General features: G+C 41.2%; 1 protein-coding gene across 1 annotated transcript in view; it reads left to right on the forward strand.

The window, feature by feature from the left end:
* The first annotated feature begins 11,613 nt into the window (after positions 1-11,613).
* arhgef39 (Rho guanine nucleotide exchange factor (GEF) 39) overlaps positions 11,614-27,889 on the forward strand; it is a 64,329-nt gene continuing 48,053 nt past the window's right edge. The window contains exons 1-4 of the mRNA XM_005460358.4: positions 11,614-11,910; positions 13,242-13,396; positions 18,715-18,809; positions 24,474-24,594. Coding sequence (XP_005460415.1) covers positions 13,247-13,396; positions 18,715-18,809; positions 24,474-24,594 — 366 coding nt within the window. The 5' untranslated portion in view covers positions 11,614-11,910; positions 13,242-13,246. The remainder of the gene's footprint in view (positions 11,911-13,241; positions 13,397-18,714; positions 18,810-24,473; positions 24,595-27,889) is intronic.

The following is a 27,889-nucleotide window of genomic DNA, read 5'->3' on the forward strand; positions in this document are numbered from 1 at the left end:
TACGCAGGGGCCACTACTGAGAACAGGAAGGCTGCTTGGGAGGTAATTAACACTGCCCAAAAGGGGCCGTCCTTTGCCCACCCCTGGAGTCCATCCCCAGCTCCTCCCGTCTCAGGAAAACCAGGCACATCAAAGGTGACCCTTTGCACCCCACCAACCACCTGTTTGACCCGCTGCCCTGTGGTCGGTGCCTCAAGTCAATCAGGTCCCACATCTCCAGACCCACCAACTGCTTCTTCCTTTAGGCCACAGGTGTCAACCTCCAGGCCTCGAGGGCCGGTATCCTGCAGGTTTTAGATGTGTCCTTGATCCAACACAGCTGATTTAAAATGGCTAAATTAACTCCTCAAGACTTCTTGAAGTTCTCCAGAGGCCTGGTAATGAACGAATCATTTGATTAAGGTGTGTTGACCCAGGGTGAGATCTAAAACCTGCAGGACACCGGCCCTCAAGGCCTGGAGTTCGACACCCCTGCTCTAGGCCATTCGGACTATTAGTAAACACTACCTCCAGCACACCCCACCCGGTCTGAAGTACACTGGGATTTCATGCTTGGAGAAGACTCTCCTGAGTTTCTCTGATAAACTTGTTACATAAGGGTAAGACATTATTGTTCTGTTTCTGTGTTCCTTTCCTTTCCCTTCTGGCTTAGAGGGAATGCTTTCTGCTCGGTGTTGTAGGATCCTGATTACTCCAAGTTTGTGTTCCAGAAGATGGCGGGAGTCAAAAGGAGGTACTGGTCCATGTGTGTGGGCTTCAGGTAAACTTCAGTGTTGAGGTTTCTATTTTCCTCAGTGCACACGGCACAGTCCAGGAATGGCAAACAGTTATCCTCTGTGTCTTCCCTGGGGAACTTGATGTTTCTATCCACTGAGCTGATGTGAGCAGTGAAGGACTCTGCTTCTTGGGTTTTGATTTTGTCATTATGGGGGTATTGTGTGTAAAGGTTTCAGGTGAAAAATGAATTTAATCCATTTTGGATAAGGCTGCGGAAAGGCTCTGAATAAAATGTGGAACAAGTAAAGTGCTGTGAATACTTTTTGCACTGTATGAATGAGAATTTATTGATGTCACATCAAATATAATCATTGAGGACAAAGTATAGTTTTTGTTGAGTTTTTTGTTATTTGCTAAAGTCATGATAAATATAATTCCCAATGTCCATTAAAATGAATCTGTTATTTTCCCAAAAACTTGTTAATAATTAGAATATTTGTAAAAATGACAATTCACTGTTTGTTATTTTCAGCACTGACTTTTAATTCATGTTTTTGTTTTTATTTTCTGTTTTTGCCAGCCTGCAATTTGTTTTTTATTGTGTCATATTAATTTCCCCTGAAGACACATTCTCGAAGGAGCAGAACAGATGGAAATCTACGAGTGTCCTGGAAAAATTCATCATGAAAAATCCATCCGACACCTGTGTAATTTGCCTAATCATCTTTTCCTAATAAGCTCCCTCCATTAATTATGCACGACTTCTACAATGCAGTCAAGATAAAAGTAAATCTGATGACTTAATACCCTTCAAAATAATTACCCACATCCTCCCCTCTTTCACTGTCTCACAGACACCTCCCTCCTCCCATTATCCCACCACACACCCATCTCTGGGACAGCTTTTGATACCCCAACCCCCACCCTGATTAGACCCCCACCCCCCACACCACCCTGCTTTCTCCTTCCTTATTAGAGAACAGGAAATATCACATGTAACGTGTTGGTTGCTTCAGTGTAGAATTCACTACAAAATAAAACTGACTCCAAATCCCAGGATGCTTTAGTCACCACAAACATTCATCTGCACTTTTGTTTTTTAAATTTGGGATCATGATGTTCATTTTCTAATTTCTAATGTGTTTTTTGGACTTTTAATTTCTGTTTGTAATTAATAATGTACAGTTTCATTCTTAGTTTGCTTACTGTGAAGTTGTGTTTTAACCTTTGTATTTATCTCTCTTTTACTGGTGTTGATTGTTTTATATCAGCTTGGAGGTTGTCCTCCCCCAACCAGATCCTCAGTGAGCCACAGAAACAGGGGAGACATGATTAGATGATCGTTATCAGCTGTGTCAAGCAGCCTCCACTGGCTCTGCCCTGAACCCACTGCACTCAACTTGGGAAGGTGTCTCGGAGGCATTTCTAAACAACAGCAGATTCCAGATCATCAGTTCAAACAATTGTCCATTTTGCCAAGTTATGTTTTAATTTCCAGTTTTGACCCTCAAATGGGAGGAAACTGGTCAGAGTGTTCAGGAACAACTCTGCAACCACCAAGCTTCCCCTAACCTGGTGGTTGAAACAGCCAGAACATCACAGTCCATTTCTGTTTATCTTTACCAGCAGTTGATGCCGCCTGCTCTGGCCCCTGGAAGACAATTGAGTACTGTTGGTGGTTTCTCTAACTTCACGTTTCTCAACACAGATACGTCAGACATATGAATTTCCCTTTGAGATCAGTAAAGTTATTCTTGATTCTTATTGAAGCCATTCCTGGCCCGCGGTCTTGCCGTGCACCCTGTTTGTTATGTTGATGCAGGCTTCACTAAAATAGCTGCTAAGCAGAGTAGGAAGATGTCTTCAAGTGTCACATTTTTTTAATGATAGGAGTTTGGGGTTTACTACATGAAGTGTTAGCGCTATTCCATAATATAATTCTATAATTGTGTCACTCACTCTTGAGAATTAAAAAATAAAAAACCAAATTCAGCAGAACAAAGGAGTTGGCTTTTTAAGTCTAAAAATTCTTCTTTTTGCTAAAACATGAAACCCACTCTGGCTACAATGGTTTAATGTCTGACAGTTCTGTCAGACATTAAACTGGTTCTAACTTGATTAATCTGTTGTCTTCAGCCTAAAACAATACTGATTGGTGGCATCACTTGTGGACATTTGTGAGACCTCATGCATCTCTCTCTAACAGCAGAGGAGGTTTCGTGTTACTTTGCACAGCTCCTATCATTCTTCCCAGCACTGGCAAACAATTTCAAATGAAAGCTCAGTGACATCGCTCTACACACAGCACTCTGCCACCTCGAGCAACCAAGAAACTGTATCAGCATGCTGTTCATAGATTACACTTCAGCGTTCCTGGAGTCCTGGTTGACAAGCTGATATCAGGGCATCATGCAGTAGGCGAGGACACTCTCTTCGGTGCTGCGGTAAAAAGCTACCAACGGTTTCTTATCAGATAGCTCCTCAGCATAAGGGGGGAGAGGAGTTATACAGTCCAGATCAAAATGGCAACAAATCCTATTTTGCATGGTTGGATCTTAACAAGGTTCCAGTAGAGCTTCAAAATGCAACAAAAAGAAATGGGAGTGACACAAAGCATTTTTTAGTGTGAAATATATTGAAAACAACGCTTAAAATGAAATATATGGAGCAAGTGTGATGCGCTCCTCAGTTTGCAGAGGAAGTAGAGTCACTGTTGAGTTTTAGTGACCAAGAGAGATCTTCTGTGCACACCAAGGAACTGGGTGCTGTGTACCCTCTCCACAGCAGCACCATTGATGGTTTGTGGAGCATGCAGGGTGTGAACTCTCCTGGTCGGGACAGAGAGCAGCGCTGTCTGTGTCCACGCCGCCATCATTCCTTCTCTCACTGAGCGGGTCGTGGTAAGGGGAAACATGTAAACAGGAGGAGGAGACGAACACACAGCGAGAGGGGCACAAAGGGAGACAAAGACATCAATGAGACACACAAAGGGCGAGGGAGACTTAAACACAGGGGACATGAAAGACTCGCACGCTGAAGGCACGACGCTATAACCAACATAGTGAGGAAGACACAGACACGGGACGAAGCTAAACAGACAAGAACGAGATGGGAAAACATAGAGAACTCAAACAGAACTCACTGAAGTTTAAACCATATAAACTAGAACAGCATGATACAAAAGGGACATGACACTCAACATGCTGGGTCAAAAGACCCAGAACCATGACACAGTTATAACCAATTACTTTTCAACCACACTGAGGGTTTTTTTGCTTACTCAAAATAAAATGTGCGTAAAGTTCCTGTTTCATTTGCTCTTGTAGAACCAATAACACGTTTGAACAATCTGGAAAAGATTTGGTAGACAAAGCAATGTTAGACTTCTATTCTAAATAACTGTGTGTTTAAAGCGTTCATCACAGCTCATGAGACTTTACTTTAAAGAGTTATCAGACAATTGCATAAAAGCTCCAAACACAGTACATTTTAATAGCTACAATTATGTACTTGTGAGCTGCCCAGAAGTGTCAACACTTGATGCTATGATTACCGTTTGATAAAAACATTGTTAATTACAACCCAGAAGTTAAGTGAAGAGCTGGCACTGAAGCATTAGGACATAAATTAAGCCTTTGCCCCTCTTCAGCAAAGGTAGATAATGGGATTCCACATCAGTAAACACTAAAGAGATTTTTTTCACATCATGCACCAGCATCCTGTGGAAAAACTGCTATTGGACAGTAATATCCCTCCAGTTCTCCCTTAAGACATCTCTGTCTAACACTGCTCTTATTTTTATTCAATTTATTTACTTTATGTTGTTGTTGTTTGTTTGTGTTTTCTTTTTGTGTCAGCTCATTTGATATCACTTGGTGTTGCAACCTTGTTTCATATAACATCTTCCAGCTAAGGTAGCCTCGCCTCCTGTGCGTTGAATAATTCATGACTTGCAATTCAATACTATTGGATCGGGGAGAAGGGGGACTCAAAAGTTGAATTACAAAACATCACCATCTTTCATCTCATAAAGTTTTTAAAAATTTTTTTACAAAGTGCAGAGGTCAATTATGAGTCTATAGGCTATAGCAGCTGTGAATAACACAGAAAGACTCCAAAACCTTGGGAGAGTTCCTCCACTTGGTAGATTATTGATGCTTTTACTTTTCCCCCCATCCTCAGGTAAAAACCAGCAGAGCCTTTGTCTGTGGTCTCCTGCACGGTTTATGCCTTCATCGCCTCGAGGCGAAAGAAGCCTAATTTGCCCAGGTCTGTTTTGGAGCCAATTATTATAATACCAAATGTACTGAAAACACAATATAATTGAAAACAATAAAGAGCCTACCAAAATCATGCATTTTAATAATCTCTCCATTAAAGATGCATTTCATCTGTTCAGCAATTTGAAGGGTTTTAGCTCACTATCCTATCTTAAGACTACCACACTACCTGCAGAACATGAGCATCCTGCTGTGAGTGCGCAAAGTTGCTGGGAGAAAATCATAAAAACCATGGATTGAATGAAAATGACATGAACAATAAAAGTGGAACAGTTTATATAGATTTAAGTGTTATATAAAACAAACAGGGAATGGTGGGTCTGTTTGCATTATAATATGAAATGATACTAATATGATTAGTTTTTTTATACCAGTTTTATCCAGAGGCTGTTATCATCTTGTTGCATTGTTCAATATCTACATATTTCTATACAATGACATAATAAGGAGCTGAGTGAAAAATTTGTACTATCATCTCAGCTTTTTTTGGGACATCCATGATGTACTTACTTATCACGGCATTTAAAAGGGGCATCAGTATCACAGACCTTATATAAAAGATCGATCGGCTGTGGGATTAACATAATCACGTCAGAGAATTAATGGAAAAAGTAAAGCATCCATCAATTCTCTTCCGCTGATCTGGGGCCGAGTTGTAGGGGCAGAAGCCTGAACAGAGAAGCCCAGACTTTCTCAAGCTTATCTGGGGGAACAACAAGGCATTCCCAAGCAAGTCAAGAGATTTAATCTCTCCAGCATGTCCTGGGTCTGCCTGGTGCCTCTTCAGAATCAGAATCAGGAAGTTTTATTCACTAGCTGGGCCCACGTCTTCATTTTAGGTTTGACAGTGTTTTAGTAGGAAAAAGTGAATGCTTTGACATGAATTGAGCTGCGGTTTGGGGAAGGCCTAGAAGGGGACTGGCGACGGCTCCCGGGCCTGGCAGATCCCCGTGCACTAAATAGAAATGAAGAAGTTAAAGAACTGAGAACAAGGAGGGAGGGAGGGAAGGAGGGTGGGGCACGTAAACGAAAATGATCAGTTTGCAGAACTGGGGGAACCTATATAGATGACAACGTGCAGAGGCGCGGTCCCGCTCCTGAAATTCCGATGCATAATCTCCAACAAATGTGTGCAGTGACCGGTGTGTAACTTTTAAGGAGTCATGAATGGATGTGCCAATCCAAACACAAATGCAAAGCAGTTTGATGAGATGTAAAACAATTAAACAAACGTGTACATCCATACCTGAATAGTGATTATTTAAGCACAATCTGATCATTTTCACATTCAACAAGCTTCCTGTGCATACAAATTTGAAGGATGTTTAAACAACCCTTGGCACAGTTGATTTGTGAAGAAGTGAACACAATAATCGCACTTGGGTATGAATGAAAACAACTGAATTTGTGTTCCAGAGGGTGGTGGGACACAGAGGAGGTGCAGGTCTGTGTGTGGGCTTCAGGTAAACTTCAGTGTTGATGCTTTTACACTCCACAGTGTGGAGAGCACAGAGCTTTAGTTTCCACTTCCTCCATGTAAAGGTTGGCTACAAGCGGCACATCTGTTTTTGTCTGTAGAAACGTTGTATTTCTAATACTTTGCATTAATATTGTATTTAATACATGTGGTGGTGACGCAGAGGCCTAACAGTGTAAATCTGATTGGTTATGAAGATGGTTCTGTTTTCTAAGGAGCTGTCTTGCTGTAGTCGTTTTCTGACAGTATCCTCTGTCTCAGTTATAGTTTTATGGTCATAAGAGAGACCACATCAGTTTCATCTGGATCCACTGCAAGTTTGTGGAGCTTGTTGATCAAGTCGGGAGTTTACTTGGATTTTTCTCGAATCACGGCTCGGTGGCAGATGTGTTGAAGTGAGGACCCAAATGCAGACAAACCAGATAAAGGAGTGGAATGTCAACGAAAAGCGAGACGATTTATTCGCTGTTAGAAAATAAGAAATAAAAGCAGACAGACACTAAAGCAACACTAACATGAACTAAACTGGGAAAACTAGAAACGTTAAACACTAGGGATAAGAAACAAAAAAATCTGAAACATGGAAAAACCTGAACATGAGACACATGGAACGTGATGCAGGATAAACAGCAAACCTGACAATGAAGGAAGGAACACTCACACAATAAATACACATGAGGGTGATGAAGGAAATGGAAACACACGGGGAACACAGCTGGGACGAGTTAGCGGCAAAACAGAGCACACGAAACACAGGATTACACATTACAACACAACGAAATCACAAAAACACCATAACTCAAAATGCTGGGTCAAAATGACCCCGAACCATGACACTCTGACAAAACAAAAGGAAAAGTTACAAACTTGTTAAGTGAGTCAGATCAGAGTAACTGTAGCTGTGAATATGCCCTAAAACTTCATGTAACGTCCTCTTTGCTCACTTGCAAACCCTTAAACGTGTGTGTGTCCAAACTGTCTGCACAGATCACGTCACATGGACACGCGGGGCTCTCAGACAAATTTTGCTGCCATTTTCGCCTGAAGCCACAAATTTGAGCTGCATTCAAGTCCCAGTGGAAAACTGGGACATCTGAGCTTTCACTGTATTCATGATTTCTTTCTATTTATTTTAATTGCTTCTTTTTCTCTATACTAAAAAGAACAACTCATCAGCTCTATACTAAAAACATAGATTTATCAATTACAGGCACCAAGGTTACACAAACCTATGGATCATCCTCTGAAATGAGAACATGTTAACTAGTCTTGATTTTAATATAGATATCGCCCAGTTAATGTGGAATAACACTGTGACGTTACCTCCCTCTGATGAGAGCAGTCTAACATTAATGTTTGCCTAATGACTAAACCTGACCGTTTTCTGCTCCAAACTAACATTAGGTTAGATAAGTAAAGTTTATTTATAGCACGTTAAGACAGAAATCCTGAAGATGATAATAAATGTTTAGATTGAAACAAACACTTAAGAATTTTAGGTGCAACATTATAGGGGAAAAGTGAAGATAAATTTAATCAATAATGTTTATAAAATACTTTTAGAATAAGAAATAATAATAGAATAATTATTATTTATTGAGCACTTTTCAAAATCCACCCTTAGTAGTTCATACATCATAAAAACATCTGGTCTAAAAGAAGTGCCATGACTTGCTGTAGACCCAAAAACAAAACAGGGACCTGAAAATCCACTTCTTTGTCTTGTTCCTGGGTCTGTTGACCCAGCGTTTTAGTTTTAGTTTATTTTGATGTTGATGTTTAAATTCATTCATTTATCGAAGTTCATTTGTTTATTAGATTCCCCTTGTGTTTTCTTCCCCTGTATTTAAGTTTCCCTCACCCTTGTGTTTCATGTCTTATGTTATCATGTTTCTTGTTTTATTTTAAAGGTCTGTGTCCTATCTCAGTGAAGTCAACTTTGCTTCCTTTGCCTCGTTATATCAGATTAGTGTCAGCTGTGTTTCCACTTCCCCTAATCGCCCTTGTGTGTATTTAGTCTGTGTGTTTCTGTTCATTCGCTGTCAGGTCGTCTGTTGTTTCATGTCATGTTTCCAGGATTTTTCTACATTCAAGGTTTTGTTCAGCATTTAATTTTCCCAGTTTAGTTCTAGTTAGTTTCTCTCCTGTGTGAATCTGCCTTTTGTTTTTGTTCCTTTTTTATCAGCCATATTAAACGGCATGCTTTTTGTTAACATTCAAGTTTTGTTTCCTGTTCCTTGGTGTCTGCATTTTGGGTCCTCTTTGCAAATTCATACAGTGTACTGCTGCACAGTGTGACATTTTTACTAGGCTGGTGCAACGTCCAGTAAATACAGAAATCCAATAAATCTACTGTAATATAAATAAGCTGTCACGGCTGACGAGGTAAGCCGTGTGGAGGTGGGGTAAGGACCCAAATGAAGGCAAAGGTTGTGCTGAGAACGAGATTTATTCAACAGGAACGGAGATAGCATACACACAAACTCATGAAACTCTACACTGGGAAAACTAATGAAACCAAACCGAAACCTGAATACACAGGGAGACAATGCAGATGAACCAGCAACAAGCAGGAGAAAACACAGGGCTTATATACTCACAGGAGCAATCAGGGAATGGGAGACAGGAGGGGAACACAGCACCAGAACTAACATCACAATATAAACACAGACACACAGAGGGCAGCTACACGAGGGGAACTAAACAGAGAATACAGGAAACCTAAACTAGAAAAATGGACACTATGGGAGAAACTAAGATTAACAAAGAGAACCGTAAACATCAATCATAATACAAAATCACAAAGACACAAGGAACACAAAACGCTGGGTCGAGAGACCCAGGATCCTGACTTAGGCTAAAACAGCCCAGTTCAGAAACAGTTTGATAATCATAATGGGTTAGTTCTTCTTTGACAGTTGCCAAACTCTTACTGTAATATTAAACACACACTATGCTATCTTAATATCATTTAATATTTTAGTGCATCATGTAAAGTACTTTGCTTTTTCTAGAAAATGCTGTTTAAAAATGCCGTACTGCCTGCAATGGCTCTAGATTTAATATCCTTTATGTATTGTACATATAACTGTCACTTTGTTTTAAATATTGTAAGAGCCTATAACACTTGTTGTCTTGTTTACAGGGAATAGTGGAAAATGTGATTCAGGCTGTACTTGTGAATATTTCCATATCACATCTTCTGTGAGCATTGTCTTGTGACACTTGAGGATAACGTGACAGCTGAAACCATTTCTTTACTACAAACTTATGTAGCAATATCCAGCTGTGTGTGAAACATCTCTGTGATGTGATTCAATAAAACCTGTATAACCTATATTCAAAACATAAAGGATACAGTAGTTGTCATGCAGAGAAGAAGTCTGTTGATATTTTTCAATGAGACAGATGTTTGTAGGTTTAGTGATGGCGTCCAAAGGACAGGAAGCTCGATGGGAGGTAGTTCCAGTGGCACAAATTGCTGAGCCGCCATTAAAAATAATGTTCCCAGTTAGTTTACATTGTGGGCACATACAGCCCACTTTGATCTTAAATGGGGTGAAACAAAGGTTTTGTTCATTCATGGATTTTACTTTGTTTAAACTGTGAACCCACTATAATAAAAACAAACTTCTGTAGTAGATAAAAAAATAATAATAAAATATATGTATGTATGTATATATATATATATATATATATATATATATATAATATATATATATATATATATATATATATATATATATATATATATATATATATATAATATACCTTTTATCTATTACTTCGGTGTATGGATGGATGGCAATGCGGATGGAGTCTTTAACTAAAGAACAAGCTATCAAACATACACAAGCACAGTTAACAGTTCGAAATCAGAACACCCACACTGGCTGGCTGATTCTGTGCCCCGGGCCTTATGTTTGACACCCCTAATCTGCAGGGTTTCTAAACCAGGGGTCTCAGACCTATGACATCATTTCATATGTCAGCTGTTTGTCGGTATGTGGGAGCCAGCCCGTGCAGGCAGGGGTGGGACTTTATTTTAATGTGCACACCATACGGCCAATCACATGCAAAGACAGACTGGGATCATACTGTTATGCGAAAGAAGGGAGGGGTCAGGCGTCCGAGGACAGCAAGTGAAGTGGTACAGGCCAGGTGCACAAAGAGACTGGGAGAGGGATTTAAATGCAAAGCTCAAATGAGCAGCATCTGGCTGCACTTCAATGATACCAGAGACTGAAAAGCTGAATGTCAAATTTATAAAATTAGGAGCTTGATAAAGTCATACCCGTTTTTAGTTATTTTCAACCGGGGAGGACAAAAAGCTGCCCAGGACCTTAAACCTCATGTGTGTTCTCACTAAATGCATAAAAATAAGTTTGTTATGAAAACACTGAATAAAAAATCGCTTCCTTAGAAAAGATTCATTATACAGTTCAGTATTGAAAATTACATAAACTACATGCAAAAAGTGTGTTTGAATGGCAGAGATGCACAAATGTGTGCATGTAGCACAGAGCCATGGCTCAGTGTGTAAATGAGTCTCACAGGCCTGAATGTGCTGCTCACCACAAACAAGCACAAGCAGACATTTTGGACTAACTATATTTTTAAGTTTTACAGCTTTTCCTACTGATAAAAAGCTCTTTTATGACGATTCCCACTACATAAAGTAATTAGGAATAAACAATGAAATGACAGAAAACTTTGTTTCTCTTTCTAACATAAAAAATTCAGGTTTTTGTTTGTTTGTTTGTTTACAACTACAGTTAAGAAAAAACTGGACACTCTGGGCAATGGTCTATCAGAGCCTTCGGTGTAATTTCACACATTTATTTCTCACAGTTTAAGTCCAAAGTGTCGTGCAGACAGATTTCTTTCTTTATCACAGCAGCTTTTGCTTCATCGTGTAGAAAGTCATCTTATGTAGAAAACCATCTTATTTAAACCATGTGTTAATATATGTTGATATATGTTAATCTATGTATTTAGTACAGAGTTGACGACCTGTTCTGTTTATTTAAAAGAGCAAACGTCCTCTTCATTAAAGAAATCAAATCAAATAAAAATAGAGGTATACAGTGGAAGCCCAGATGGCCCGGTGTCCGCTGGGACTTGAACACAGTTTACATTTGTGGCTCTAAGAGCCCAGAAATTATTATTACCTGCGGCCATGAAACTTTACCGCCCCTCACTACGAGACCTGGACTATTTTTACTTGTAACATCTTGTTTATATTGTAAACAGTTGGTTTAACTTTGGAATAGTTAACATTGTTTACTTCCGCTGAGAACGGGGTGCTTCCTGTAGTTCGCTTGTGAAGCAGCCAATCAGCGTGTGGAAAAAAAGGTCATTGCTCAAACAGACCGGAAAGAGGAAGCAGAATCTCCAAAAGAGCGCCTTGATTGAAAATAGAGACGTTACAGAAAGGTAAGCCTAGTGTCGCTTTACCGTTAAACAAACCATAAAAACAAATTCATCTCTGTAAAGTAATTAACTTCTCATTCAAAGACGTTTTGTTGCAACAATAAATTCGCTGAAAAAAGTTTTTACAAGTTTTTTCGTCCTCATAACCGGTTGAAACGGTCCATAACTCCACAGCTGATAAACATCTCATTCATGAAATGTTCCAGAAATATCTAAAAGACCGAGCGACTTAGATAGAAACAGATGTTGGAGCCTTTAGTCTGAACACTGAATGAAACATTTCGACAAATGTCAGTAACATCAAACTCAACAGAACACTTTGTGTTCAGGGGTTCATGTAATAACTGAACAACACGAGCAGTCGTTCCTTTAAGATGTAGTTGAGTGGAATTCGCCTTGAGGTGACTGTTGTGATTTGGCGCTGTTTAACTAAAATTGCATTGAATTCGGGTGTTTTCAGTCCCATTGTCACAGAGGTAGAAAATCAAACATGCATCTAGTTGTGCAGTCTGCTGATTATTCTAAAGAGCTTGCTGAATTTGAGCGTCGTACTGTAATAGATGCTACTGTTGAAAACAGTCAGTTTGTGACATTTCTTCCCTCTGAGATATTCCATGACCAGCAGGTACTGCAAAGTGGAAGCGTTTGGAAACCGCAGCAGCTCAGCTTTGAAATGGTATACCATGTAAAGTTACAGGGCGGGTTACTGACTGCTGAGGCACATGTGCATAAAAATCATAAATCCTCTTCTGATTCAATAACTGCAGCCTTCCAAACATCCTCTGGGATTATTCTCAATACTGGGAGCTTCATGGAAGGGGCTTCCATGGCCACCACCTGTAGGCGTTATGTGTTGGTGGCCTAGTAATTTTGTCCATGTAATGTCTTTTGGTTTCATTTATGGTTCAATATTGTGTGTGTGTATGTATGTATGTATGTATGTGTATATATATATATATATATATATATATATATATATATATATATATATATATATATATATTTAATGATATTTATCAGACAAAACAACAAAGAATTGTTATAATGTGCCATTCTTGTTTTGCGCTTTATTTTAAAGACTTTTTTTCCTCCAAAGCTGAACTCTGCAGATGCGTGTTATGCTTGGAAGTTACCATTTTCTGAGCAGGCAGAAGCATATGCTCCACCATATCAAACAAATTATTTAAAAAACAAACAAAACTCAGTTCACACATCTATCCACAAATATTCAGTCATTTAGGGAAGCGTTACATCTTTTACCTCTAGTGGTCTGCTTTCCTTTACTGTGGTAGATAATTCACTTTGGTTGTGTTTCTTTTCTGTTCTTGTCACAGTGAGGATGAGTTTCTCGCCTCGCCCTTTGGATCCTCTCGGGTGCAGCAGTGTCCAGGAGCAGAGAGACTTGTGGCAAAGAAAATTCTGTCGAATAGCCAAAGAAATGGTGCAAACAGAACAACGCTACTGCCAAAAGCTGGAGCTGGTCACCACTGTATGTACTACAGCATATTTGACCTATTCATGGTCTTAAAATCATACAGCATGTATTTCATAATGTAATATGACTTATGTGTCTGAATACTTAAGTGCTAGTACTAATGTCAGGCTTTTGATGCTAAGGGTACCCACATACTGTTTGACTTTTGTCTTTATTGGATAGTTACAGTACAGTCAGGAAGTGTGGCACTAGAATGACATGCAGTAAAGTTTTTATAGGCCGGGAATCGTCTTAAGGGCTCCTCTGAGGTAATTTTTGCCTTCGTGAAATTTGCTTAAACCATTTTCCATTAGCTATCTTGGCTATATTTAGGGTCCGAGCACTAAAAGTAGAGGAGCCGTATTGTGTTTCTATTTACTGTATGATAAATGAAGCTGTATCTGCTACATTCATTACTTTGGCAAAATAATTGCCTAAACATGGTCAAAAACTCATGAAATTCTGCACACACATCAGGTCTGGTGAAAATGTACAGATCTTATTGGTTTCACGTATGGATATTACAAAATGTCTCCATAGCGCCACCTATGAAAGTATTACCAGCACTTAGAGTGAGCTACAGGAATACAATATGATAACATCCCAAGACACAAAAAAGTGGACCTTTAACCCAAACCTAACAATAAGTCTGCCATTTTGATTTCAATACGACATTTTGACGATTTCTTGATATACAGTCCTGATCAAAAGTTTAAGACCACTTGAAAAATGACAAAAAATCCTATTTTCCTGGTTGGATCTTAACAAGGTTCCAAGTAGAGCTTCAACATGCAACAAGAAGAAATGGGAGTGAGACAAAACATTTTTTTGAGCATGCAGTTTATAGAAATACTGAGCAGAGACTCTGCCTCCAACAAAGTTTTAAGTTTTAGTGCATCCATTTTCTCACTGAGGATGTATTTGGACCTGAACTGTGGATCCACAAAAAGGGCAATGTCCAACAGGTAGCAGGTCACTGGTAGTTTTCTGCATCTTGTTTGTTGTTGAGCTAATCCACATCGCTGGACTTCATGGATTTACGCAGCTCTCCTCTCCAGGTGCGAGGTGACTAGTGTAGCACATGTCTGGCATACGACAGTGTCTCATATTCTTCTCCTGAAAGTGCGTCAGTGAAGTCCTGAAAGGGTTTCAGAGCTTTCATAACTGCCTCCAGGACCTCTATGTCCTGCCACACAAGAGGTCTGATTGTTCTGTCGACAGACCAGACTTTAGAAAGTTCCTGCTCCAGAACCCCTGATCTTGATCCCCTGTGAGTTGCTGCCTCTGTGATTAGCTGGTGACTTGGAAGACCCAGTGGGCATCACCCACACCATGTCCTGTAACACACGAAATACAAACTTTTAAAATCACTTTGATTTTTATGTTAAGAGCAGATCCCTCAAAGGCAAATTAACATCCATCTCTGTTTAGTAGGTTATAAGTAGGGTATAGTATAAGATTGTATAAGTATGTATATTTTTAGATATTTCAGTTTCAATCGCTTATGTATTTCATAATGTTTCCCTGTCTCGTCTCAGCTGGGATCCTCATAGTGTTACAATCCTCAGTCTAATACAAGCACAGACACAGTCCAAAGGTCTGATAATTTAACTAAGTACCAGTTTTGTATGTGGTAGATGTATAACCTGGCTATCACTTATGAAAATAATTTTCTTGTGGCCAACAGACATATTTAGCTCTATAAGTGATACTGTAAACTTTTTATTTAACATTATTCCTAGCATTTTTTTGTTATTTCAAATCCACTAATGAAGTATTAAACTCATCAATGGCCAGATGACATATTGGCCTCATTGTCATTTGTTTTAACAACCAGTCCAGTCAGGTTGAACTTCCAGCTTGTGGGGGCATCCTGCGATCTCGGGGAAAGTAGTAGCACTTTTCAGTTCCCGGTCTTCCAAGAAATGTATAGGGACACTCATGTATGGCTCACAGGTCCTACATATCGGTGGTCAGTGCAAAGTGAGACACTCTGGTGAGCCGGGCAACCAGACCTTCTCTAACTTCAGTAGGCATTTTGGTAATACTTCTCTAGTAAACAGTGTTGAGGAGTAACGGAATACATGTACTGGCGTTACGTATTTAAAATACAAAATATGAGTAACTGTATTCCATTACAGTTAAAAAGGTGGTATTCAGAATACAGTTACTTTGTTGAAATAAAGGGATTACACAGCGGTCTTTTGCTGTTTCATATGTTAGGCTGTCTCTCAGTCTCACACCCGTGTCACCCCTACTTGCAGCCCGCATAATGACGTGAAGAATTAAAAAAAAAAATTATTTTGCCAAAAATGATTTAATATGAAGGCAATAGGCAGAGTATTACAGGCATCGCCCTAAAGATCATAGCCTCGTGGGCAGTGTAGTCCGTGCTGCAGGGAGAATGGACTGCCATGCCCGTGATGTGTCTGTGAGCGAGGGAGGGAGAGAAAGGAAAAGTCCGAGCTGTCACTGAGCAGAAACGGGAGCTGGAAGCATGTAAATATAATAATAACCACTGCAGCCAAACAGAGTGTCTGACGAGCCCAGTTGTAAGTAAGCTATTAAGACTCGACTGTACGCTGTGTTCGTGTTTTACTCCGAAACAATAAGTTCCGTTGGAGCCTTTCAACGCCTCTCTCTGTCTCTCGCTAGCAAAGTTGACCCAGACAACAAAGTAAAGCTATTTTTTGGCTACGAGCCGTATTAGCCAGATGTCCCTTTACTATGGTTCGGAGCCGCGGACCTGTTTTATATACACGCAGAATAGTTTTCTATACGAGATCGCTGCAAAAAGTGCAGCCTTACCTAATGTCCACCTACTGTTACTCATTTTATATTAAGATTTAAACATCTAGTTGGTGTTGGTATGGCGAGTAACCTTCAGTAATAGTAATAAATCACACAGCAATAGTACATTCATGTAGTTGTAGAACGCTTGATAATATATTAAGTAATCCAAAGTATTCAGAATACGTTACTCTCATTGAGTAACTTAACAGAATACGTTACAGAATACATTTTGGGGCATGTAATCTGTAGTGGAATACATTTTAAAAGTAACCTTCCCAACACTGCTAGTGAAGCAGTTCCGAATAGGTAACTAGTATCTTCTTCAAGGGTATTTAGCAGTTGTATACCCTCTTGTTCTACGCTTGAGATGGGGATAATGTAAGGTAAAGACCCTACGATAATACATATAGGACATCCTGATAATAAAGAATTACAGTCGTCCAGCCTGGAAGTAATAAATGCATGAACTAGTTTTTCAGCATCAGTCTGAGACAGGATATTTCTAACTTTAGAGATGTTGCGCAAATGGAAGAAAGCAGTCTTACATATTTGTTTAATATGTGCATTGAAGGAGATGTCCTGGTCAAAAATGACTCCAAGGTTCCTCACAGCATTACTGGAGGCCAAGGTAATGCCATCCAGAGTAAGAATCTGGTTAGATACCATATTTCTAAGATTTTCAGGGCCGAGTACAATAACCTCAGTTTGATCTGAATTAAGAAGCAGAAAGTTAGCGGCCATCCAGGTCTTTATGTCTTTAAGACATTCCTGCAGTTTAACTAATTGGTGTGTGTTACCTGGCTTCATGGACAGATAGAGCTGCGTGTCATCTGCATAGCAGTGAAAATTTATGCTATGTCTTCTAATGATGCTGCCTAAGGGAAGCATGTATAATGTAAACAGAATTGGTCCTAGCACTGAACCCTGTGGAACACCATAATTGACCTTAGTGTGTGAAGAGGACTCTCCATTTACATGTACAAATTGGAGTCTGTTAGATAGATATGATACAAACCACTACAGTGCAGTACCTGTAATACCTACAGCATGTTCTAATCGCTCTAATAGGATATTATGGTCGACAGTATCGAACGCTGCACTGAGGTCTAGCAGGACAAGCACAGAGATGAGTCCACTGTCAGAGGCCATAAGAAGATCATTTGTAACCTTCACTAAAGCTGTTTCTGTGCTGTGATGAGCTCTGAAACCTGACTGAAACTCTTCAAATAAGCCATTCCTCTGCAGATGATCTGTTAGCTGTTTGACAACTACTCTTTCAAGGATGTTTGATATGAAAGGAAGGTTGGAGATTGGCCTATAATTAGCTAAGACAGCTGGGTCTAGAGATGCTTTTTAAGTAAAGGTTTAACTACAGCCACCTTGAAGGCCTGTGGTACATAGCTGATTATTAGAGATTGAAGCATTAAACTCATCTAACACTTTGAAACTGAACCATCTCCCAATAATTGAATTAGTTTTCTTATTACCAACCAGCTTCTGTTCAGTAGCTACTGTTGTGTCCTTATGTCTCCATTCTGTTGCTGCCTGCAGGTGAAAGGGAGAGTGACATGTATGTAGTGAGGGAGAGAGGTGGGGCAGAGGCAAATGTGGACGAGAGAAGGGCGAACTAGCAGCTTCACATGTAGAATTGTAATGTAACATAAACTGTATCGATATAAATGTATTTTGCATGAAAGTATATCCTAACCTTCCTTCACCCCATCTTAATTTATACTTATTTAGAATTAAATAAGAATAGAATTGTTTATGCATTTAGTATAAAAATGTTTCCTATAATTGTCATTGTGGGAGCGAGCTGTATCGCTCTCTTGGGGAACGTGGGCCTCCACCTGTCTGTTAGTGGTGCAGTGGGTGGTGAAGATTATCCAGGATGTATAAGGGTTTGATCAGTCACCTCTTCTCCATCGCACCTTTAAAAGTCGGAGTAACTTTTGATAATTCAAGGAAACAAGAAGACTTTGATACCTTGAGAACCCGTCTATAAAGATCTGATCGGCACGTCTGTGGAGGTTGTGTATATTCCAGACCCGAGGTGGAATTCATCATATTTGCCACAAAGAGAGAACAGCCTTTTTCTACTCACTGCTGCTGCCCAGTTTCTACACAATTATTCACCCCCCATCCGTTCACTCCAATTAGGAGTCATTTTAGGCCTAATGCACATTCAATTTGCTAATCCTATTTTCACTTCAAATGACTTGAGACCAGCACAGCTGTCTCTTTATTGTCAGTGCTGTGGTACGACAGTGTCCCTCTGCATTTGTGCTTCAAATTGGCTCTTCCAAAATAATCATAGCAGTCAGAAAGTGGGCTGTAGGACAGCAACAGCTCAGCCTTATAGTACCTGCTGCTGTTAAATGTCCTGTTTTTCTGTCTAGCTTTACTTTTAGGGTTGTCAGCAATAAAAGCACCTGCTTATCAAAAACATCACCAGAAGCCTATCCACTCAGAGACAACCGAGTAACACAAGTGCTGAAAGATAATGTCCCTTTGTCTCTCTCTGCTCTGTTTCTTTGCAGTTCTTTGTGGACATTTTGAAGGCCAAAGGAACCCTGAGGTCGGACATTAGAGAAGACATTTTCTGTTCAATTAAAGCTATTCAATCAGTAAACCAGTAAGTATTCTCTGAATAATTTAAAGAATATCCTTGCTCTGGGGATTGTGGTGAGAGCCTGTGTATAGATAGGCATGCTTAGTTTGTCTGTTCTGCAAGAATGCAGCGTAGATAAACTCTTGGTTTACCAAAGCACAGTCCTTATCTTCAGATTAGCAAAGGGTAGTGTTATTGTACTGCAGTGCAGAGTAGTTCTTTTCCTTAGTAGATGTATATCACAAACAAACAGCATTATTATTATCGCAGAATATTAATGCACTTTCTCGCTAATGACCAATTCTGAGAAAAACTGATCTCACCGCATGTCTAGACATCAAATTGATTCGTTTGTGTTGATGCTGTAAAATTCAGATCCCCGAGTCCGCACGAATGACTTAAAATAAACTGGTTGAGGTTTGAAGTTGGAACGTGTGCATGTTGAGGCCCTGGATTTAGCTCTGCAATCCATAAATCAATATGATAGAGAAAGGGACTCAAAATGGGTTTTGGAAGCTGACAGGAAAACTGATATTTTCATTTCAAAGCATTTTAAACTACGACTGGTCCAAATATGGGTCATTCCTACTGTTCCATGCCATTTTCAGATTGTAATGTCATTTTTAAAACTTCCAATTTTCCATGATTTTGTCACTACATTTCAAAGAAAAGTTGCTATAAAATATATTGGTCAGGTCAGGATATTGTGCTGTAACAATGATCCATATTTTCCACACATGGCACAACTTGTTACAGGACAGGGTCATCTCTGTTACTGTTTTAAATGTACAGCCACTTTCATGTTTACATCTTTGAAGAGCTAAACAGTCCCTGCCTTTAATCTGTAAGTGTATTTTTAAGAGGGTGTTAATATTTTCTAATAAAAAAGACCAAGATGGTAAACTGGACAGGAGAGTGAACGGAAAACAACCTACATGTGCCACACATTTATGGGAAGAACAATATTTGATTTGCATGTAGAAAGAATGTCACGGGTGTTTTCAGCTGGTATATCTGCCAAAGGTGGCCACTCTGATGAGTCAGACATTTGGAATATATTTTGGTCCATAAACTGACTCCACGATTTATTTTTTTAACTCCAGTTGCTTATTTGTACCATGCTTTCATTTCAGAGTGCAGTGAGCCATTAAACTGCATAAATCACACTAAAAAAATAGGGTGTTCTAGAACATTAGAACGATAGTGTAGATATATATTAAATAAATAAATAATAAGGCATGGCCTGGCAGTGTGAGTGCGAATGGTTGTCTGTGTCTAAGTGTTAGCCCTGTGACAAACTGGCGACCTGTCCAGGGTGTACCTGCCTCTCGCCCTAAGACAGCTGGGATAGGCTCCACCCCCACAAACCCCCCCACGACCCTGACAAGGATAAGCATAAGAGAATGGATGGATAAACTCAAGTATGCTGATAGCCTCTTTGAAGTCGTATCTGTAATTCATGTTGGCTTATAAGTCTAATGTAGGAAGTGTCCTTGTATTTTCTTATTCATATGAGAAAGATTGCTCGTAGCCTGTAGTTTATTATCAGACTGCACAGCATGGGAAACTGTAGAGTAGGTGCTTCGGAGACCATTGATTGGGAATTCCATTTCCGAGCTAAATAATGAGTTCTATGAGTTCCCCGAGGCCCCTATCCCCTGCAGACTGACAGGCTTTTTCATTGAGATTCCCGCAATGAAGATTGAGGTATGCATTACACAGTCTGATGTATTGGATAAATGGTTTTGGAGTTCACATACTGTTTATCTTCATTATGAAGTCCTTATTTAATCAGTGATGTAAATATAATGACAAGCTCTTGAGATAAAACGGGCCATGGAGATTCAGTGTACCAGTGCCGTGGTTCACCACTAGGAAATGATTCAATATGTATGTGAAATTTTTTGATACTTGAAACTTCAAGTAATGTAATCATCACTCAGTTCAGCAACAGGAAATAGGAATGCAAATGTGTCCGGACCTGGACCCGGCTCTGCTAGGCGACAGTGGACGTAACATAAATGAGCCCAGAGACCAGGGGGTTAGATAAAAAGAAAAACACAAGGTTTATTAACACAACTGAAAACCGTTAGTGAAACAACTCACTATGCAATAGAGTGAGTTTAAACAAACATAACAAACAACTCAAATAACACTAATAACACCAGTAGAACACTACGCATCTAAACATCTCACAGGAGGCAACTCAAAAACAAAGGCTCAAAGGGCAGCAGGGCAAAGGCAAGAGGGACAGTCTACACAGTCTGTTCGCATCAACAAGTCCCCCACGAATGAAGGATCCTCAGCCTTTTATATTCTCAGGTAATTGCAGGCAGCTGTGTCATTGGTCTGTCGTACTCAAGGCTCCTGCAGCAGCCAATGGTGTGAGTGGTCTGGCACACTCTGATCTGCATGAAGTTGGGGCGGGCATAGGTCCGGGCAAATGTTACTGTTTTTCTCTAATGTGTAATATGCATTTAGATCCATATATATTTGGGCACTGCCACAAATGTAGTTACTATTACTGCTTACCAAAATAAGAGTGTTGGCTTATTAATGTGCAGGCTTATTTATAGTATATTTATACTCATTCAGGTTAGAGGAACCGCTCAGGACTGACGTCTCTATAATATGTAATCCCTGCTTTTTAAATGGTCCAAATGTAATTAGACAGTTAAAAAACAAACTGCTGTGCAATAATTATTTTGTATGTCTTTGTAGATTAAGTATAACGTTGACATTTGCATTGATTTTATGTCTCTTTCCATTAAATTGAAATGACCATAAAAGTGAGCAGACTTCCAAATTCAACAGTGGATCAAATAATGATTTCCCTCACTGTATAGAGCTGTTAGTGCTGGTACTGGTGATGCCAGTCACGAGTTTTTAAAAATGAGTGGTGCATTCTGCAATAGCCAAGTCAGTAAACTTGTCGGCCCAATAGATGATTCATTTTATTTCATGGCAAAATACTCACAAACAACAACTGAAAACAGCTGAAATAAATGTCAAAGCATCACGAAAGGAAGAAAGCTACTGCTCGGTGATGCCCACTTTGTTTGGTGATATCCCGTCTTCACGTTGTCATTTCCTGCCAGGAATCCATAATAAAATATTTAAAATGATTAGTGGAGAGTAGGCAAATATGTAGGATAAAGGTGGTAATACCTGAAATGTTTATATGACATTTGGATAAAAGGCTGCATTTCATTCAACTGAAATTAAAGTGATGGGCAGTTGGGGAAGGAAGTTAGTGTGCAGCACTGGTCCAGAATGCAAACTGTGTGGACCAAGCACAAAAACAGAAACAAAGTAAAGAACACAGAAGCTGTGAAAGAGACATTGATGTAATGTGGGGGAAAATGAACGAGTGTCTCTGCAAATACACGATTTCATTAGACCCATCAGAAAAATTGATAAATTATTGGTGATCACACCGATCCCCCAGATCATAGTTCACTGGCACAGCCATATCACCAAACAACTGCCCGTTCATTCAATTTAGTTCAATTTTATTTATACAGCGCCAAATCACAGCAACAGTCGCCTCAAGGTGCTTTATATTGTGAGGTAGACCCAACAAAAAAACAACAACAATCATATGACCCCCTATGAGCAAGCACTTTGGCGACAGTGGGAAGGAAAAACTCCCTTTTAACTGGAAGAAACCTCCGGCAGAACCAGGCTCAGGGTTCTGCTCAGTGAAAGAAGGAAGACAGGATAAAGACACGCATTCACTTTGTTGTGAATTCACTGACACGTGTCAGTATATGCAAAGCAGACATTTTTGTCTTTATTTACCCAACTCCAGATTGCAGTAGGTGTATCAGTATAGACTCAGTTCTCTTTAATCTACGTAAGAAAAAGCGATGAAAAGTGACCCTTTCCTTTATCCCTTTCATTCTCTTCTTGACTGTTGGAGAACAGAGAGAAAGCAGAACCCAACTGTGCTCACTTTCCAACATATAATAAATAGAAATCATAAATGTGACAGTGCTGTCAGTGGAGTCAGTGTGGAACATGTCAGCATTACATTTGGGGAGGTGAGGTTGTCATTAAAGTAGGTGGAGTCTAGGATGTAGCTCAGACACTGGACACTGTGTGGGTAAAACGGCTGACATCACATTGTGTGGTTTTTTTTGAGAGTAACAAAATGCTGGTTTAATGCTTTACTATTAGCAAGCTGTTTATTCCATTTACAGTTTCTCATGTTTCATCCTGTGTTTTGAGAGTTGCCATTTATCTGTTGAGCCTTCTCCAAATAATGGTGACGTGGCCTGAATTGTTTGGGTTCGGTTGTATTCATCCACGATGCCGAAACTGCTTGGAATTAATCCGGATGACACACATGGAATGCTAATGTCATCTCCACGTTGCTGATGGTCGGACAATTTAATTGCTGTGGAAAAAAATGTAAAAAATGTAATCCATAATTTCATATTTATCATAATAGTCTCTGTCAGAAAGAGGGAAAGAAACGGAAATACATTTTTTCCTGCCCTTTGCTCTCGTTAGAACCCTCTCGGCTTCTCCTGCATCTCCCGATTATGAACAGAGCCTACCTTTGCCGGCAACTTCATTAAAATCTATTTAAATCAACTTCAACAGTCAAGTGCTCCTTCTCACAGCTTGTATGAGCAGAAGTCTCTGGGAACATCATTAGAGAATGTGTGTGCGTGAATATGTGGTACTTCCTCTAAGTTCAAATAACAAGCTCCTTCGCAAGTGTCAACACCCCCAACCAATTGCTTAAGTTCGGCAGGCGTGTTCTTACTACAAAGTAGCCCTGGGTGCTCTGAAGGTACATCTGTCGTCTGGGTCCCAGTAAATACGTCACCCATGGGGAAAGACACACTACAGAACCTTGACTGCTAAATCTCTCATTAACAGGGAAGCAATCCTCTGAACTCTGCTCAGCCTCCTCACTTTCTGTAAATGTGTATGCCTTTGTTGAAAATGATGCTTCAGATGCGATCTAACCTCACATGAGCTCCTTCTCAGGGAGCGTGGCACTGATGCAAAGAAGCAGTGCCGTCTCAGACAATAATGCACACTAACTCAACTCGAGGCTAAATGCTTGCTAGGAGAGTCAACTTTAACATGAACGTCTCAAAGGTCTGTGATGCACAAAAAATGTGCCACGTATATTAAAATAGTTCTTGATACCATGTCCTGTGGATTTGTTTAGGATGTTGTGACTCAGGAGTAACATGCCACATACGACTTACTTGTGCTGCCCCTAAACTAAGCGACAGTGATCCAGTGAAACTGACTGCCGTAGCATGTTCTAAATATATATGGAGTCTTTCATTTAACAGACTGGTTTACAAAACCAAAGAAAAAGACAGGAAAGCAAATATTAAATACACATTTTGCTTTGTACTAATACAGGATTAATTGTTTGCTAAAATTGATACCATTTGTTATACAAAAATGATATACAAATTAGTGTTATGGATCATGTTAGCTGATTAATAAATTTAATTAATTTCAAAGCAAAAAGGGACAACAAAGAGAACCGGGGAATTTTTTTTTTTTTTTTTTTAAAATAACCTGGCTTTTCAAACATTGGCAACAAAAGCATGCAACACATGGAAAAATAACTTGCAATAGATCCTGTTTAAACGTGTGTGTGTGTGCGTGTGCGTGTGTGTGTGTGTGTGTGTGTGTGTGTGATTCTCCTCTCAGGACTCTACTTATCCATTTGGAGAATGGCTACTTTGGCAAAGGGCTTGACCAGTTCTCCACCCATATGCACCATTACTACACATATGTGGATAACATTTATAAAGCCCAAAAAGTGCTTCAGGTATGAACATTATATTTGTACTTGGTTCAGACTGTTAGTCGATCTTTTTTGTCACTGATGTCAGTTTTTCTATTTTCATCTATTTACTGATTTCTTGTTACATTGTATAGCAAAGTACAACAATTTTATCAGATCAAATTTATTATGTAGTTTTACTGTGAACTTCAGGAATGCAAGTTTTTGCACAGAATGTAACAATTTTCTACATGTTGATAGATGTAAAGAAACGTGCTGCTGCTTCTTCATTCGGTAGCCAAAGTGGATAATCTGTCTCATCTTAACCTATCATTTGCATCATACCAAACCTTTGCATATGCTCCTTCACTACATCCATGAGTTTTCTCTCTGGTCTGCTCCATAATCAACATCCTCCATTTTTAATCCTATGCATATTAGTGCTTCCTAACAAAGATCTTGGTGCCTTCAGCTCAGCCACTTTCAACTTGGCCTTTTGTCTTTTTGTCAGTGATAATCTTCAAACCATACACACAGTTAGATCCATATATATTTGGACACCGACATAAGTTCCATCCATCCATCTTCATCCGCTTTATCCGAGGCCGGGTCGCGGGGGCAGCAGCCTAAGCAGAGAAGCCCAGACCTCCCTCTCCCCAGCCACCTCCTCCAGCTTATCCGAGGGAACACCAAGGCGTTCCCAGGCCAGCCGAGAGATATAATCTCTCCAGCGTGTCCTGGGTCTGCCCCGGGGCCTCCTCCCGGTGGGACGTGCCCGGAACACCTCACCCAGGAGGCGCCCAGGAGGTGCCCAGGAGGCATCCTTGTCAGATGCCCGAACCACCTCAACTGGCTCCTTTCGATGTGGAGGAGCAGCGGCTCTACTCTGAGCCCCTCCCGGATGGCCGAACTTCTCACCCTATCTCTAAGGGAGAGGCCAGCCACCCTTCAGAGGAAGCTCATTTCTGCCGCTTGTATCCGCGATCTCGTTCTTTCGGTCACTACCCACAGCTCGTGGCCATAGGTGAGGGTAGGGACGTAGATCGACCGGTAAATTGAGAGCTTCGCTTTTACACTCAGCTCCCTCTTCACCACGACGGACCGGTGCAGCGTCCGCATCACTGCAGCCGCAGCACCAATCCGTCTGTCGATCTCCGGCTCCCTTCTCCCATCACTCGCGAACAAGACCCCGAGATACTTGAACTCCTCCACTTGGGGCAGGAACTCATCCCCGACCCGGAGTGGGCACTCCACCCTTTTCCGGCTGAGAACCATGGCCTCAGATTTGGAGGTGCTGAACCTCATTCCCGCTGCTTCACACTCGGCTGCGAACCGCTCCAGTGTGAGCTGGAGGCCCTCACCTGATGAAGCCAACAGAACCACATCATCTGCAAAAAGCAGAGATGAGATTCTGAGGCCACCAAAGTGAAAGCCCTCCGCCACTTGGCTGCGCCTAAAAATTATGAACAGAACCGGTGACAAAGGGCAGCCCTGGCGGAGCCCATCACCCACCGGAAACGAGTCCGACTTATTGCCGGCAATGCGAACCAAACTCTTGCAACGGTTGTATAGGGATCGAATGGCCCGTAGCAATGGGCCAGACACCCCATACTCCCGCAACACCTCTCACAGGACACCCCGAGGGACATGGTCGAATGCCTTCTCCAAGTCCACAAAACACATGTAGACTGGTTGGGCAAACTCCCATGCACCCTCAAGTATCCTTGAGAGGATAAAGAGCTGGTCCAGTGTTCCGCGACCAGGACGAAAACCGCATTGTTCCTCCTGTAGCCGAGGTTCGACTAACGGACGAACTCTCCTTTCCAGCACCCTGGCATAGACTTTCCCAGGGAGCCTGAGGAGTGTGATCCCCCTGTAGTTGGAACACACCCTCCGGTCTCCCTTCTTAAAGATGGGGACCACCACCCCGGTCTGCCAGTCCAGGGGTACTGCCCCTGATCTCCACGCAACATTGTAGAGGCGTGTCAACCAGGACAGCCCTACAACATCCAGAGCCTTCAGGAACTCGGGGCGGACCTCATCAACACCAGGGGCTCTGCCACCAAGGAGTTGTTTAACTGCCTCAGTGACCTCGCCCCCGGAAATTGGCGGGTCATTCCCCTCATCCCCAGACTCTGCTTCCTCCTCGGAAGACATGTCAGTGGGATTAAGGAGGTCCTCGAAGTATTCCTTCCACCGCCTGACAATTTTCTCAGTCGACGTCAGCAGCGCTCTGCCAGCACTATACACAATGCAGGTAGAGCACTGCTTTCCCCTCCTGAGACGCCTGACGGTTTGCCAGAATCTCTTCGAGGCAGTCCGAAAGTCTTTTTCCATGGCCTCTCCGAACTCCTCCCACACCCGAGTTTTTGCTTCAGCCACTGCCCGATCCGCATTCCGCTTGGCCTGTCGATACCTGTCGGCTGCCTCCGGAGTCCCACAGGCTAACCAAGCCCGATACGACTCCTTCTTCAGCTTGGTGGCTCCCTTCACCTCTGGTGTCCACCATTTGGTTCGGGGATTACCACCACGGCAGGCACCAACCACCTTGCGGCCGCAGCTCAATGCAGCAGCTTCGGCGATGGAGACGCTGAACATGGTTCATTCGGACTCAATGTCCCCAGTCTCCCTCGGAATGCTGTTGAAGCTCTGCCGGAGGTGTGCGTTGAAGATCCCGCGGACTGGGGCCTCTGCTAGACGTTCCCAGCACACCCTCACTACGCGTTTAGGTGCACCGGGTCTGTCCAGCGTCCTCCCCCGCCACCTGATCCAACTCACCACCAGGTGGTGATCAGTTGACAGCTCAGCCCCTCTCTTTACCCGAGTGTCCAGAACATATGGTCGCAGGTCTGGTGATACGATTACAAAATCGATCATCGACCTGCGGCCTAGAGCGTCCTGGTGCCACGTACACTTATGGACACTCTTATGTTCGAACAAGGTGTTCGTTATGGCCAAACTGTGATTTGCACAGAAGTCCAATAACAAAACACCGCTCGGATTCAGATCAGGGAGGCCGTTCCTCCCAATCACGCCCCTCCAGGTCTCACTGTTGTTACCCACGTGAGCATTGAAGTCTCCCAGCAGGACAACAGAGTCTCCAGGTGGGGCACCACATTTTTTACATTAGTAATTCCTTAAATTCCTTAAATTAATTAAAGCAATAAAACAACCTGAAGAGCCGGTTGGGAGCCGAAAGAGCCGCCTCTTTTTAGTGAGCTGAGCCGAAAGAGTGGGTTCTCTAAAAAGAGCCGAAATTTCCACCACTAATGGACATAATGTGCAGACTCTCAGCTTTCGTTTGAGGGTATCCACATTCAAATTGGATGGAGGGTCTAAG

This window comes from Oreochromis niloticus, linkage group LG17 (assembly GCF_001858045.2).
Source record: "Oreochromis niloticus isolate F11D_XX linkage group LG17, O_niloticus_UMD_NMBU, whole genome shotgun sequence".
Lineage (NCBI taxonomy): Eukaryota > Metazoa > Chordata > Actinopteri > Cichliformes > Cichlidae > Oreochromis > Oreochromis niloticus.